The sequence below is a fragment of the Nicotiana tabacum genome, chromosome 24 (genome assembly GCF_000715075.1).
Source record: "Nicotiana tabacum cultivar K326 chromosome 24, ASM71507v2, whole genome shotgun sequence".
Taxonomy (NCBI): Eukaryota; Viridiplantae; Streptophyta; class Magnoliopsida; order Solanales; family Solanaceae; genus Nicotiana; species Nicotiana tabacum.
The window spans coordinates 95,397,310-95,414,391 of record NC_134103.1 but is presented as its reverse complement, the minus strand read 5'-3'; the positions used below and the strand labels follow the sequence as shown (position 1 = coordinate 95,414,391).

At 36.1% G+C, this 17,082-nt stretch overlaps 1 protein-coding gene and 2 pseudogenes across 1 annotated transcript; 2 read left to right on the top strand and 1 right to left on the bottom strand.

Moving 5' to 3' along the window:
* Positions 1 to 700: 700 nt before the first annotated feature.
* On the bottom strand, positions 701 to 3,405 carry LOC107775853 (subtilisin-like protease SBT3; annotated as a pseudogene).
* Positions 3,406 to 8,098: 4,693 nt separating this feature from the next.
* LOC107775858 (small ribosomal subunit protein uS12) lies at positions 8,099 to 9,864 on the top strand. The gene is made up of 4 exons (XM_016595650.2): positions 8,099 to 8,238; positions 9,144 to 9,299; positions 9,396 to 9,522; positions 9,613 to 9,864. Exons 1-4 carry the CDS (start codon positions 8,234 to 8,236, stop codon positions 9,751 to 9,753), a joined length of 429 nt encoding a protein of 142 aa, XP_016451136.2. The 5' UTR covers positions 8,099 to 8,233; the 3' UTR covers positions 9,754 to 9,864.
* Positions 9,865 to 11,820: 1,956 nt separating this feature from the next.
* Positions 11,821 to 14,468, top strand: LOC107775855 (subtilisin-like protease SBT3; annotated as a pseudogene).
* Positions 14,469 to 17,082: the final 2,614 nt, after the last annotated feature.

Here is a 17,082-nt window from a genome sequence, read left to right as displayed (position 1 = left end):
ACTCAAAGATATATGGTGTCATGTCTGATTCTCCAGTTACTTCAACTCAATTCTGATCAAGTTTGCATATGTCAATGTATTCCCTATGATTTTATTTGTGCTAGTTTAGTTCAGAAATTATATAAGTATTCTTAAAATTGAAAGAGGGAAAGGAGAGAGGGAAGGGTGAGAGTTGTAATAGTTACATGCATGTAGTGCAGAACTTCAACCCTTGAGACTGAACTGCAGTTGGCTTTCTATAGCGTCTCAAACTGTTGCTCCGCTTGTTATATGTCTAGTCTTAGGCGCTTTAAATTTCTTAATACCCCGTGTAAGACTTTTTTTAACATATTGTTTGTTGGTTAAGGCAAAAGGTCTACTCAATGCTCTAACGCTATAGACAAAAGGCTCTTTCCTTGTCACTTGTCGATTAAACACTTCTTTATACATACAACATTGTTTGGACGAATTTGAATATTACCAATAGTTATTCAGTATAGGTCCAAGCTAATCCTTTGTTCCATATCCTGGGGCTTATTAAAACAAGTGAATTTAAAAAAATTCAGTTCTTCTAGCACTGCATTTTTTATCTAGCCAAAGATTCTCCAGAGAGCTCAATAAGTGGATATGGATACAATACTTCATGGTGTATCTGCAAAAAGCATCTAATGGCTTTAGTTCTATGTAGCAACAAAGTTTTAAAGATCAATAAAGTCATGCCTTTTTTATAACAATTTTTTATTTATTTAACTTTTACTTCAAACATACATTTGCTTTGCCAGAATGTCCAGCTACTTTAACATAACTCTCTTAGAGAGTTACAAACTCACAAATGCAACAGTTTTGTTAACTGCAGCATTTCAGGTCCAGGCATCAATCTCTGGAGCTACTACTATAGGACTTCTTACTGTGTGATGACCATTCTCTTCCACCCAAGTGATTGAACCAGATTGTGCTTGATCTTCCGCAACGCCCTTGTAACGTATGGTCAGACTGTAGTCCTGCTTCTGATATTTCTTCTCAAACACCAAGGTCTGCGGAGAGATAGATATTGTTGAGTTTTTTGGTGCTCTCACTTTTACTTTATATGTTGCTGCAGCAGCTCCAACATTTGTGACTGTCCTCTTAAATTTCTGCTCCAACCAAGTGTAGTTCCCATATGGGCTAAAGAGAGCAATAAATGAGGGGTAATTGATATCATTGGATGGATTTGAGCAGTTGTGCTTAGCTGATGATCTAGCAATTGTTTTGAATTGCTCTACTGTCAAATTCATAGAGCAGAGAAGGTTCACATAGTCTAGTGGAGTGGCGTCATATATAAGGCCTGGATCAACTGCACGGTTTGGATCAACGAGTCCTGCTCCCATGGCTAATGATGTAGCATCCCTCTTAACCATGTAATCCGGAGTCTTGATTGGTTTATCAGTATTATCCAAAGGATTGGCAGTGGTCATCATGGCAGATCGAATAGCTGAAGGACTCCATTCGGGATGTGCTCCTTTTAGCATTGCAGCTATTCCAGCAATGTGAGGAGCAGCCATTGAAGTGCCTGAGTCAAGACGGTAATCACTTTCCAAAAATGTATTGACACCAATAACTGCAGCTGAAACGTTCGATGGCCAGGCTGCTAATATCAACTCTCCTGGTGCCATAATATCTGGCTTTGCAACTCGTAGATAGCTTGCAGAGGGGCCTCTCGAGGAAAATGCAGAAACGACTGGAGCAGGCTTTACATCAATATGTGTTTCCTGGAAACTGATGCTGGCTTTAGGTTTAACACTTTTGATTGGCATAATCTATCACTTGTTTCCATTCCTTGCTGCTAACTACAACTCCAGGGTTCGGAAAAAAAGTTGAGGATAATACATCCGGATCCTCATAAACATAGATTGCAGCTCCAAATTTCGACTCTGAGATGGCCCCCATTTGATCAGAGACTGATAAGTCTTCTTGTGCAGTGCTATAACAAATCATGATGCTACGTTCAGCATTAGGGACTTGGGATAGTGGGTCAGATGAATCACATGTAGATAAACTTCCATTGTTAACCAAATGAAAATCCTTGATCATGGTTCTCACTGGAAATAAGCTAAATCCAGTAATCTTAAAGCCATTCCCAAGAGTTAAAGTCCCTGAAAATGATCGGTCAGTACTGCATGATGCCACAGTAAAGATCCAAGGGACTCCATTGTTTAAAGTTCCCATTTCAGGACCATTATTTCCAGCTGAAGCAGTGACTAAGACACCCTTCATCATAGCACCAAAAGAAGCTATTGCAATAGAATCTTCATACAATGGACTATTAGACCACCCATACGAAATGGTCAGTATATCAACACCATCTGCAACAGCTTGATCCATAGCAGCAATCAAATCAGAAGTAAAGGTCCCTTCTTCAAAGCTAAACTTATACACAGCTATCCTAGCTCGTGGCGCGATACCTCTTGCTGTTCCAGGAGCATATCCAAAATATGAAACTCCTTTAGCAAAACTACCAGCAGCAATAGAAGCAACATGAGTGCCATGACCATCAGTGTCTCTGGCAGAATTCATTGAAATATTCACACTAGGATTATTAGCCAAAAGCCCCTTATTGAAATAATTAGCTCCAATGAGTTTCCTGTTGCACAATGAGGAATTGAACTCTTTCCCTGGCTTGCATATTCCCTTCCACTTTTTGGGAATTTCAGACAATCCATCATCCCTGAAACTGGCAGATTCTGGCCAGATACCAGAGTCAAGTACACCAATGATAATATCTTGACCAAAACCAGAAGCTGGCCATAGACCAGAAGCAGGATTGAGCTTAAGAAACTCAGAGGTATATGTAGTGTGAGCTTCAACAGTCCTGTCTTTATAAGCTGAAAGAAAACCTGGTGATTTCTTGAGAGCTTCAAGTTCATCTTTAGACAAAACAGCACTGAATCCATGAATGACATTATCATAAGAATAAAGAAGCTTTGGAGTTAGATGATGATTATTTGGAGTAGTGGGAACATCAATTTTGATGGTATCAATAATGGAGGAATGCCAGTTTTGGTGACTAGCAAAGATTTTAGGCATAAAAGATTTGTCCAAATGGACAATGTAAGTAGACCTCTGTGCTGAGATTCCTAAAAACAAAGAAAGACACAAAAGAAACCAAGAAAACATGAGAGGAGCTAGTCTTGTCTCCATAGTTTTTAACTCTCTACTTGTTTTTTTTTCCTACTATGACTGAGCCTCCTTTAATACACAATCTCAGAAACAGCCATGGTAGGTTAATTACAATGGTTGGTTACTCAACTGTCACTTTAATGATCCAATGTCACTAAAATTTTGTAACGAAAAAGTTACTATACTTTGCATAATTAAGTATCACATACTCAATATTGCATAAATCACTCAACTGTTACCATGTTATGTTTGTTTCCTTGTATGATACTTAGACAAAGTTGATTGATTTTTTTATTACAAAAGTAGTTTGGTGACTTTTTGTAGCACTTACATAAAATTGATTAACAATAAAGTGAAAGTTGAACGGTCATCCATTAACTATGACTTTGTCGAGTTAATAATGCAATTGGAGAACTTGGTAAGTTGTCATTTTGTAGGACTGTTTTCTTTGAAAGAAAACAAGAAGTTTCAGCCGGTGGACCTGAACACTTTTGTTAGTGAAAATTAAAGTTGCGTGCTTCATGTTTACCCACTACACAAACCGAATTCTCGCACATGCACCAAATTACATTTCAAGTGATAGTTGAAGTATGTATGTATGTGTGTATATTTATACATATATAAATAAGGCTGAATACATAGTTTACCCATCAACCTTGTAGCAAAATGCCTGTTACACACCTCTCCTTCACGGAAAACCTTTTACACATTCAACATTTCAAAAGTGTATCTAAGACACTACTTTTGTCCCGATAACACTTGTGTGTTTACACACACAAAAAATGCGTGAAGCCCGTAAAAATCCCATTTTTTGTCTCCTTTCCCCACAGGAACCCCTCCCCCTCCCTCTGGTCTTCTTCCTCATACCACCCTCCCCCATCTTCTTCCCCAAATAGAATTTTTGAAAGAACATAAAATTTTAGATCTAAAATTGAGCAATTTTTGTTGGTTTATTATCTAAATATTGTGAAAACTATTTATTTGTAATAGATTTAAAAGCTTTAACAGTAGTATTAAAGGTTTGGTAGAAAAGTTTAGAATCCACCATTGTTGGGGTATCGAAAAAAAACTTGTAAATTCAATTGGGTTTTGTTGATTATTGAGTTGTTGAACTCAATTTATTGCTCGATTATTTTCAGCTAGTTGTTTAGATGGTGTGGTTGAATTTTAGTGTTGTTGGAAACTTTCTCACAAACAACTATGGTGGCAGCAACAATGGTGCTTAAGATAGAAAATGGGAAGATGGGTTTTAATTGTAATTTCTAATATATTTTTTTTCCTTTTTAAGGTCAATGACATGTGTCACGACCATATTAGGGCGTGACTTTCACGTTATTTGAAAAATTGGTCAAACATAAAAGTAGTGTGTTTTAGACACACTTCTGAAAGATTTAGTGTGTAAAAAATTTTCCGTGAACGAGAGGTACGTACAAGAGATTTCGGTGCAAGGTAGATGGGTAAACTGCGTATTTTTATTTGAGATCTACGATTTTGACGTTAAACAAACATCAACTAGAAAAATCTTCGACAAGTTGCAAAAAAATCTATGGACATTATTGAAGTTTTTTTTTTCCATTCAAAAAGCTTCTTTAAAGAAGAAGTGCTTTGAGATTGTTTCTAAAAATATCTTTTTCCACTCACATAACAATTACAAAATCTAACTCATGTGTTCTTCTCTTAAAAGTCTCACAAAATCCCAATAAAGTCTTTCAATTAATCAATTCACCACGACAAACCTCTGTCTTCTTCGTCAGAAGTCTTGGTTAAAAGATTCCATAAATTAATCATCATCTCTTTAAAAAAAAATATATATATATTAGGATGTCTAGTTCAATTTGCGCACGCCTCGACTAATTAGCATCATCTCTTTTATCCTTCAAACGTACGTGAGACACATGATAAGAGTGAGAAAAACCTCAAAGGGAACTACATTCATTCAAGATTCTTCACTAATACTCCAATAGAAAAGTATATATCTATGGGTTGTTAATGTTTAGACAAATACATTTTGTATATGGCGATAAAACTTAGCATTCAAAGAGCACTGAGGATAGGCTCAACTTACTTTAAAAAAAAATGACCCTACCATATTGTAATTGATTGGTAAATGTTCCGTATTGGAATGCTTTTGCAGTAAACCAATCATTTTGGGAGGGTCATATTTTTCTAATTTTTGCATACCAACCCATTCATTCCATCCCTTCTATCTTAGGTGGCAATTTTATTGTAAGCACATAAAATTTTTACTTCTCTATTTTTTCCAACTCGTTTAATTTTGCCTGTACTCACATATGTCATTATCAAGAAATGAGCTGATTATTCACTCATATTATTCTTTTTAGTAGGAAAATTACTTGAGCATTTCACAAGTTATTCTTTTTAGTAGGACGAAGAGCAAAGAGTGTAAATTATTGTTGGCAGAATGAATTCTGGTCCTTTTTCTAAAATGCTGACTAATTGTAACCCTTGAGTGGTCGTCAGACTTGGCTGAGTGGCGCATGATGCTATTTTTTTGTTATATGGGTGAAAATTTTATCCGTATGAGCTTGCACACATTGCCGGTCCTATACCGCGATAAAACAAAATAGTTGCGATAACCTGGGAGCCAGGATAAAACTAACCAAATCATCGGGCGTGCTTTGGTGCCCTAAAAGTATTTTGTTGTAACAGTTAGCAGGTGTAAAAACTATTATTACTACAGTTAGTGTTGTTAGCAATCACTGTTATACCTAAACAAGAATGTTTATTTTTTGGAACTTCAGGAAAATATGCAGTCGCTACAGCCTCTTACACAGCCTCTATCCTTTGAGTGAGTACTCTATGCGCACTGGGTAACTCCCACTGTGTAATAGCCTGCAAACCACACAGGGAATGTAAACAGCACTAGGCAAGCCCCGTACGACAGGCTCAGACTTAGAGGGACATTGCGGTGGATTGATCCCGCGTCGCCCGTATGGACGTCCCGCCAAACTCAACTGGGCCGTCCCTTCGGGACTAAACAAGAATGTTGTTAATACTAATCTAAAGCTTTTCCAATGAGTAAGACAGATTATTTAAGAACATTGCTGATCCTTGAAATCATTGATGTTTTTGCTGATCGGCTTGCCTAAAGACTACAAGCAGTATGCCTAACAAACCAAAAACATATAAAATCTTATAAAAAGGAAAATGCAAACATAAAACAATAAAGGACTTTTCCGTATATGTACAAGATTTTATTTAAGTTTTCATATTTACTGGAAGTAACAAAAGTTTTTTACAAAATATAAACAAATTCGGTCAAAATCTACAATTTATCTACAACTTAAATACACATTTTTTTGGGTACATAATCCGGTCAAAAACTACAATTTACATATAATTTATATACAACTTATATACAATTATGTAAGTTATAGATATTTTGTATACCATTTCTACGCTCGACATAGAAAATACATACAATTTGTTTATGTCTTCTTTTTCGAATTGCAATCTGAAATTTCAACCAAAACCACCTTGAATCTTCACCAAATTATCTCAAAATTGAGATATAAATTCCAACGGATATATTCAATCATTTGCAACAACACCCAATCCAAACAAAAAATAATTTCGTAAAATTCTATTTTCGAATTCAAAGCTTTGAATTCGAAAATCGAATTTTATGAAATTATTTTTTGTCAAATCTTCAAAACTTTTTAATGACTGTCAATGGAGTTTTTAATGGATTAACATAGTTTTCGATTCAATCTACTCGCTTCTAATTAATATTATGTTATTTATTGATTAACATAGTTTCCAATTCAAGCTAAAATTAGCTCAGATGATGATTCTCTTCATCAGAGCTAAAAGATTAGCTCAGATGATGATTCTCTTCATCAGAGCTAATTTCTTTCTTATTTACTTCCTCGTTTTCATAGGATCTGAAGCAAGAACTTTGCTAGGTACTAATCTTCTCTCGTTTTTTCACTTAACATTAATATCATTTTTTTCGTTTATCCACATGAAGATATTAATATAAGAATACTGATAAAGAATGAGAGCGAGAGAGAGAGAGAGAGAGAGAGAGAGAGAGAGAGAGAGAGAGAGAGAGAATAGAGAATTCCCTATTCAATTCCTAATATAATGAGATGGATACGCATTAATACTAATTTGTATATAATTGATAAATTGTATATCAACTTATAATTAAGTTAAAACCTAAATAGTGAGAGTAAATAATAGCCTATTTGGCCAAGTTTCTCAAGAGGCCAGAAGTGTTTTTTTCCCCTTCCCAAAAGCACATTTTTTTCCTAACTTGAGGTGTTTGGCTAAACGTTTTTGGGAAAAAAGTGCTTTTGGGAAGAAGCAGAAACAGTTTTTTAGAAGCAAAAAAAAGTAGCTTCTTCCCAAAAGTAGAAGCAGAAGCAGTTTTGACTTTTCTTCTTACCGAGAATACCCTTAACAAAATATAGTATATACCAAAATAACCGTTAAACTTAATACTTAAGATATTAATGTATACATATTTCTTATTATTTTTAGGATAACTTTCTAATATATAGTGATTTTAGGGGTGAATATTTTTATATTTGTTAAATAATTTTTAATATATTTAACTTATATTAAAAAAATTAAGTACTTTTAAATTTTATTTTTATATTTTACTTAAATAAAATGAAAAGATTTATTTATTTACTTATAATATTAGCTATTAAGTAAATATATTCATGTCCTTATTCGTAATTTGATACTTAAAAGCACTTTCTGAAAAGCTTGGCCAAACACAAATTATTGTTCAAAAGTAGTTTTCAGAGTGATTAGCCAAGCACAGACTGTTTCTGTCCAAAAATATTTTTTTCAAAAGCACTTCTTAAAATATATTGATTTCTCTATCTTGGCCAAACATGCTATTATAGTTTCTAATGTAGTACACATGCGTAAAAATCCATTATATAAGCCCAAAGCTCTTCAGCCCAATATCCAGAAGCCCAATCCAAGAGCTCCAATTCATTCAATAATTCAAAAACACAACTTCAATAAAGGTTAGGGTTTTACGAGCGGCTGCCTCTTCTCTTCTCATCTGCAACCACTCAAGCCCTAGTCTGAAGTTTGAGCTTCTTTTCAGTCAGCAAACATGGGGTATGATTTGTTGTTTTTCTCCTTTAATCATTTTCTATATGTTACAGTCATCTTTAAATTGCACTATTTCCATGTGAAAACTTTATATCTGTATTTCAAGTCTAGTGTTTTGGTCCTCTTTTAATCGATTCCTAATAGTTCTCTCCCCTTTTGCCTATCCTGGAATCTGGGTTCTATTATTGTCTGCTTAAAAATGAATATTTCTAATACACCGGATATATATATTATATGAATAAACTATGTAATGCAGATTTTATAGCTTTTCCATGCCCAATATGTAACAATTGTTGATCGAGTTGCTGAACATATGAGAAATTTGAAGTGCCTGATTGTTAGAATGTTGTAATTTGAAACGCTGGACATGGAGGTTATAGGAACAGTTGATTTGTTGCACGAGTTGATGGTGCCTTTTGAAGTTAACAGATTTTTTTTTATGGAGTTACCACCTGTTGCTGGTGTGAGACAGTAGGTTTCTCGTGGAATTAGTCGAGATCCGCATAAGCTGGCTTGGACACTACAATTATCAAAAAAGAATCTTATTTTCTTTGTTTTTTTGATGAAGGAATCTTATTTTCTTTGTTGCTTAAAGCGCTTTGTAATGAGATTGCTTGATGTGTTCAGGAGTTCTGCAAAATTAGGAATAAGTAATGTGATGTGCTTCTTCCTGGATTTTAGAGACAAATTCTATGATACCAAGGCAATTAGCAATTGGAAGATCATTGTTTCTTGTAGATTGATATGTTGGTTTTGCATTGAAATGTCTATTCTCTATTACGATGTCATTCCCCCAACAATGAGTAATAGTTGAGGTGCTCTGATGTACTTAAGAATATACTAGTGAAAGTGAGAAAGCATATGCTTCTGTTCATTACGCGAGTTGTCTCCTAATAGGGTAAAATTTTCAGGAAGACACGTGGTATGGGAGCTGGACGCAAGCTGAAGTCCCACCGTAGAAGACAAAGGTGGGCTGACAAGTCCTATAAGAAGTCCCATCTTGGAAATGAATGGAAGAAGCCATTTGCTGGCTCATCCCATGCGAAAGGCATTGTGCTTGAGAAGATGTAAGTAGTTCTCTTTTACTCGAGTTTGATAACTTATCCATTATCCATTCTGTTTCAAAAGCCCTTGTATCTAACCAGTTAATTTTGAAATTGTAGAGGTATTGAGGCTAAGCAGCCCAACTCTGCTATTCGTAAATGTGCTAGGGTTCAATTGATCAAAAATGGAAAGAAGATTGCTGCATTTGTTCCTAATGATGGTTGTTTGAACTACATTGAAGAAAATGTGAGTCCTTTACTTCCACATATCTCCCCACACGAAATATTGTTATTGTCAGTTTTCTTAGTTCCTGACCGTTTATTTTTGGAGTTGCAGGATGAGGTATTGATTGCTGGATTTGGTCGAAAGGGTCATGCCGTGGGAGATATTCCTGGTGTCAGGTTCAAGGTGGTGAAGGTATCTGGTGTATCTCTCTTGGCTCTCTTCAAGGAGAAGAAGGAGAAACCAAGATCTTAATTTTTCAGTTTTGCCAAAACACTGTTGCCATGTACTTTTAGCTGTCTTGAGTTACTACTTTCTTGAACAACTATTTTTAATCTAGGCATATTGCACTGGAATTTTGATTCATCTCCCTTGAGTTGTGGACTTGTGTTACCTAACATCTTGCAACAACCCCCCCCCCCCCCCCCAAAAAAAAAAACCCGAAAAAGGGAACAAAAGAAAAGACTGCATGCATTTTAGGTTGTAAAAGACTTGTGCTGAGGTTTCTATAAGGCTTCTTCAGAATGATCAGCTTATTTAATGGACAAATGGCACATGTATGCCAATTTTCCTTCCTGTCTTCGCATGAAACTTTTATCTGCTTAATGGAAAACCAAAGGTGGTTAAGTATTTCCCTTGGGCTCTTTTAACTTGGATTGCCAAAACATTAGGTGATGAAATGCTTAGTTACCTGCAGTTTTCAGAGCAAAGTTACATTACATTGATCCCCTTGACAGCAGATATAAGCAACTGCCAAAGGAGGAAGATCAATTGCTCATAACATCCTTTACAAATACATCGGTTAACCTCTAATGTCCCAGGCAGCTACCGTGGTGTCTCTCTTTTATTCTTAACACGAGAATCTTAGTTCAGCAAACAGTATAGTGAAGCAATCGTATCATAGAAAGAACAATCAGCCTTTTTTTTATTTTTTTTAAATAGAATTTCCCAGGCTTCCTGGGGTGTTGTATTTATTTCCAAAAGATAGGAGGGGGATGTGAGCCTTACCTCCAAGGATTACAACACACTGATATACATCCAATAGAGATCTCCTTGGTTGTTTCTCACTACTCCTCCCAATCCCGCTTTTCCATTACCACGAATAAAATTTCCATCGGTGTTTACTTTAATGGCTACCAGTTTAGGTTTATTCCAGCATAGTGAGATAGCCTTAGGAATAGGTTGAAGTTTCATCATGTTGTCATAAAAGTCGACGCAAGGCAATGTTGAGAACAGTCAGCCTAAGAATAACAAAATGCAAAGTAGTAGCACCCTTTTAGGAATCAATATTATAGCTTGTTTGACCCAGCTTCTAAATCGGATTGTTTTGAAAAGTGTTGTTCTCAAAAGTGCTTTTTAAAAAGTACGTTCAGTGAGAAACAATTTGTGCTTGACTAATTAATTTAAGAAAAAATTTTGATTGGTCAAACTTTTATAAAGTGTTTCTAAGTGTATTTTTTTTAAAGTGCTTTTTGGGGAAAAATTATATTTTTCTGCTTCTAAAAAATTACTTTTACTTCTATTCAAAATACTTTTTTCTTTCTAATAGCGTGAATAAACACCTTAATTTTGGTAGGATGTTTTAGCCCAAAAAAACCCTTTTGGCAAAAAAGAAGCCAAGTCTGACATCCACTAAAGGGTTACAAAATTATCAGCATTTTAATCAAAAGTAACAATAGAGAAAGGTCACCTGGAAAAGAGCAAAATTCATTCAATCAACGAGTTACACTATTTTTTCTTCATCCTAGTAGAAAATATAAGTAATCTGCTAGACGAAACTTCCATAGATTTTTGTCGGCATAATATGGTGTGAACAATCAACTCCTAGTCTTTTACATGTGCAAGAAATGGTAAAGTAAATTTGAAAAAAATAGAAATAAATGGTTCATTTCATTTATGAACGAGGTCCTGTTTCTACATGAACTAAATCCGATGAGCTCTTAGTCGAGTGGTAGATAGTGGCGTAGACAAAAATTTTACGAATGTAATTTAATATTTACTATAAATATATATACAGGGAGAATTGTGACTTTGTATATATAGTGTATATTATTTTTAGACTATACGGGTTCGGAGCCCCTCTAGCTCCACCCCTAGAGGTGGGGGAGCCGGGAGGGGTGGAATGACTGAGTTGGCATGCATATATTAGAAAAGTATGACCATCCCAAAATGATTGATTGACTGCAAAATCATTTCAGTATGGAATATTTACCAATCAATCACTATGGTAGGGTCATTTTCTCGATGGTAACTTGGGTGTAACGTGCCACTTGCTAGAAATCCTCAGTGCTCCTTGATTGCTAAGTATCTCTAATAATAATCGCCAAATACAAAATGTGTTTAGCGTTTACAACCATGTGTCTGGTACATGCATTATAGCAAGAAGTACATGCTTACCAATTTCTCAAATAATCAAATTGCATTATCTACTTTTACAAAACCAGCCAAACATGGTTGTTTCTTAACATGTGTATTTAAAGGAGGCTCTGTTTATAGAAGGAAAACACAAGTAGAAATATAGAACAATGGATACATTAGTAACTCTTCTCCCATTTTCTTGGTTTCTTTTTAGTCTGTCTTTGTTTTTAGGAACATCAGCAGAGAGGTCTACTTACATTGTCCATTTGGACAAGTCTTTTATGCCTAAAATCTTTGCTAGTCACCAAAACTGGCATTCCTCCATTATTGATACCATCAAGATTGAGGTTCCCACTACTCCAAATGATCAACATCCAGTTCCAAAGATTGTATATTCTTATGATAATGTCATTCATGGATTCAGTGCTGTTTTGTCTAAAGATGAACTTGTAGCTCTCAAGAAATCACCAGGCTTTCTTTCAGCTTATAAAGACAGGACTGTTGAAGCTCACACTACACATACCTCTGAGTTTCTTAAGCTCAATCCTGCTTCTGGTCTATGGCCAGCTTCTGGTTTTGGTCAAGATGTTATCATTGGTGTGCTTGACTCTGGTATCTGGCCAGAATCTGCCAGTTTCAGGGATGATGGATTGTCTGAAATTCCCAAAAAGTGGAAGGGAATATGCAAGCCAGGAACAGAGTTCAATTCCTTATTGTGCAACAGGAAACTCATTGGAGCTAATTATTTTAACAAGGGGATTTTGGCTAATGATCCTAGTGTGAATATTTCAATGAATTCTGCCAGAGACACTGATGGTCATGGCACTCATGTTGCTTCTATTGCTGCTGGTAGTTTTGCTAAAGGAGCTTCATATTTTGGATATGCTCCTGGAACAGCAAGAGGTATTGCCCCACGAGCTAGGATAGCTGTGTATAAGTTTAGCTTTGACGAAGGAACCTTCACTTCGGATTTAGTTGCTGCTATGGACCAAGCTGTTGCAGATGGTGTAGACATACTGACCATTTCTTATGGGTGGGATAATAGTCCATTGTATAAAGATTCTATTGCAATATCTTCTTTTGGTGCCATGATGAAGGGTGTCTTTGTCACTGCTTCAGCTGGAAATGATGGTCCTGAAATGGGAAGTTTAACCAATGGAGTCCCTTGGATCTTTACTGTGGCATCATGCAATACTGACCGATCATTTTCGGGGACTTTAACTCTTGGGAATGGCTTAAAGATTACTGGATTTAACTTGTTTCCGGTGAGAACCAGCATCAAGGATTTGGCTTTGGTTAACAATGGAAGTTTATCTACTTGTGATTCATCTGACTTATTATCTCAAGTCCCTAATGCTGGACGTAGTATCATGATTTGTTATAGCTGCACAAGAAGATATCAGTCCCTGATCAAATGGAGGCCATCTCAGAGTCAGGATTTGGAGCCGCAATCTATGTTTATGAAGATCTGGATGTATTAACATTGAATTATTTTCCGAATCCTGGAGTTGTAATTAGCAGCAAGGAATGGAAACAAGTAACAGTTTATGCAACCAAAAGTGTTAAACCTAAAGCCAGCATCAGTTTCCAGGAGACACATATTGATGTAAAGCCTGCTCCAGTCGTTTCTGCATTTTCCTTGAGAGGCCCCTCTAGAAGCTATATGCGAGTTGCAAAGCCAGATATTATGGCACCAGGAGTGTTAATTTTAGCAGCCTGACCATCGAGCGTTTCAGCTGCAACTGTTGGTGTTAATACAGATTTGTATAGTGATTACCGTCTTGTATCAGGCACTTCCATGGCTACTCCTCACGTTGCTGGAATTGCTGCGATGCTAAAAGGAGTACATCCTGAATGGAGTCCTTCGGCTATTCGATCTGCCATGATGACCACTGCCAACCCTTTGGATAATACTGAAAAACCCATCAAAACAGCGGATGATAACAAGGATGCTACATCATTAGCCATGGGAGCCGGACTTGTTGATCCAAACCGTGCAGTTGATCCAGGCCTTATATATGATGCCAATCCACAAGACTATGTGAATCTTCTCTGCTCCATGAATTTGACAGTTGAACAATTCAAAACAATTACTAGATCATCAGCTAAGCACAACTGCTCAAATCCATCCAATTATATCAATTACCCTTCATTTATTGCTCTCTTTAGCCCGTATGGGAACTACACTTGGTTGGAGCAGAAATTCAAGAGGACAGTCACAAATGTTGGAGTTAATGCAGCTACGTATAAAGCAAAAGTGAAAGCACCGAAAAACTCTACAATATCTATCTATCCGCAGACCTTGGTGTTTGAGAAGAAATATCAGAAGCAGGACTACACTCTGACCATACGTTACAAGGGCATTGCGGAAGATCAAGCACAATCTGGTTCAATCGCTTGGGAGGAAGAGAATGGCCATCACACAGTAAGAAGTCCTATAGTAGTAGCTCCAGAGATTGATGCCTGGACCTGAAATGCTGCAGTTAACAAAACTGTTGCGTTTGTAACTTGTAAGTATGAAACTCTCTAAGAGAGTTATGTTAAACTAGCTGGCAAAGTGCATGTATGTTTGAAGTAACTGTTGAATAACATTTTTTTGGTTTATCCCTAAAGCATGAGTTTGTTGTTGTTTAACATTTTGTTGCTACATAGAACTCAAAATCATTGGATGTTTTTTTTAAGATATCACCATGAAGTAGTATATCGACTTATTGACCTCCCCGGAGAATCTAAGTATCCTACGCTGCATAAATTGCGGTGTTAGTACAACTGAAAATCTTAATTCACTTGCTGTATTGCTGTAATAAGCCCCAAGATATGGAACAAAGGATTATCTTGGACCTATACTTAAGAACTAATGACAGTGCTGTATGTAGGGGTATTCGTCGGTCGGTACGGTACGGTATTTAGACATTTCGGTTCGGTATTTTCGGTATTCGGTTTCTTAAAATGCTATACCAATACCGTACCTAATTAAATTCGGTATGGTTCGATTTTTCTCCTTTCGGTTTCGGTTTATTCGGTTCGGTAACTTCGGTTTATTCGGTTTGAATTTTAATTAGTGCATAGAGTCATAGACTGTAATATTCTTAATTAAAGTACTCAAAAATACAAAACTAAAAATGTTTGTTGACAAAAGTTTGTCCAAAACCAGCAAATATCAACCCAGAGAGAGAAAACTATACATAAAGGAATAAATTTGATCAATATAAATGTCTTGTTATTTGCTTAGAGTTAATTGATAAACTTGGAGAATAAAGAAAAGTAAAATTTTAGATTTTTTCTATTTATATTATAATTAATAATATGTGTATTGTGTAATACAATATATATTTCGGTACGGTATCGGTATTTCGGTATTTCATTTTAAAATACCAAATACCATACCTAATACCAATTTTTTTTAAAATTTAAATCAAATACCATACCGAATACCAAAATATCCAATACCAAATACCAAAATTTTCAGTTTCGGTACGATTACCAAATTATGCACAACCCTGGCTGTATGTATAAAGATGTGTTTAACTGAAAAGTGAGAAGGGAAGAGCCTTTTGTCTATAGCATTAGAGCGTTGAGTCAACAAAGGAAATGTGAAGAAAATTTTACACAAGGAAATTAGAAATTTAAAGCGCCTAAAACTAGACATATTACAAGAAGAGCCACAGTTTGAGGCACAGAAAACCGGCTGCTGTTCAGTCACATTGGTTGAAGTTCTGAACTAAATGCTTACAACTATTACAACTCCTCGCCCTTCCCTCTCCCCTTCCCACTTTTAATTTGAAGAAGAGCTGAATGATTTCTAAACTGAAACTAATACACATAAAATAAGAGGGATAGGGGTCATTAATCAGTAGCAACATACAGACAGAAGGCTTTCCATTGTTATATTTACAACAACAACATACTCAGCATATTCCCACATGTGGGGTCTAGTGCGTATGTAGACCTTACCCGTACCTTGTGCAGGTGGAGAAATTATTTGCAAGAGACCCTTGGCTCCATGGTTATATTTCACAAGATAATTCTATTGAGCATGTTGTGCAGAAACTGGATGCATTAGTTTTTCCTCGACAACAACAAATTATTGCGTAAGATAAAGAGTTATCCATGGTCAAACAGTATCTTGAAATAGCTTTCTTTTCAGTACATATCCATTGACCTCAAAGAGTATGCTTGAACACATCAGTTATACCTGCTACATTTTTCATAAGAAATTGGTAAGTATAGAAAAGGCGATTTTCAATTTCATCTTGGCATTCGTCAAATAATCACTCCGTTTCAATTTATGTGAATCTATTTCTTTTTTAGCCCGTGCCAAAAAAATGACCACTTTCCCTATTTGAAAACAATTTACCTTTATGCAATGATTTATAGTCACACAAAATATATGTGCCTCGTTTTACACCACAAATTCAAAAGTCTTCTCTCTTATCTTAAACTCCGTGCACAGTCAATTGAGTTCACATAAATTAAAACGGAGGAAGTATATCATAGGCGATCATAAAAAATAACATAGGCGATCATTAACAGTATTCAGAAGAAAAAAAAGGTTCAAAAACATTAATAATTTTTATCCGAAACTTGTTGATCCTCTCTAACAAATGGATCAGCAGCCCCTTGCTCATTTGCAACCACAGAAGTTCCGTTCTCATTTGTCTTATGTTTTTCGCTGATAAAGGTTAATTTTTTGCAACATCTCGAGGATGAATTTTTTGCAATTACGAACACAAGATTGAATGACCATCCATAAAATTTTCTCGGTTGTTTCAAATTGCATTTTAACCAATTAGCAATTAGGCTAGTTGTTTATTAGCTCCAAATCATCGAATCGTCGGGATCAAGCATTGACGTCACGATCACCATTAAAATCTGAAACTCGATGAGCATAAGATGACGAACCTGCGATATTGAAGACAATGACGGCATCCTTGTGTTGTGCTTCGGGCCTAAATCAACCCCAAAAGCTACCTTATGTGATGAGAATTACCCAAAACCATATAAGGAGACCAAAAACCTCAAATCCCACCGATGTGGGACAACTCAACATCCCCTCACGCCCAGACCTGCAAACTATAGCGTGGACAACATAAATGGGGGCCCAACATCGGTAACAATAATTGGGATGGGCCTATAATTGGGATGAGCCTGGCTCTGATACCGTGATAAATGGACTTCGGGCCTAACTCAACCCCAAAAGTTAGCTTTTGAGGTGAGGACTTGTTG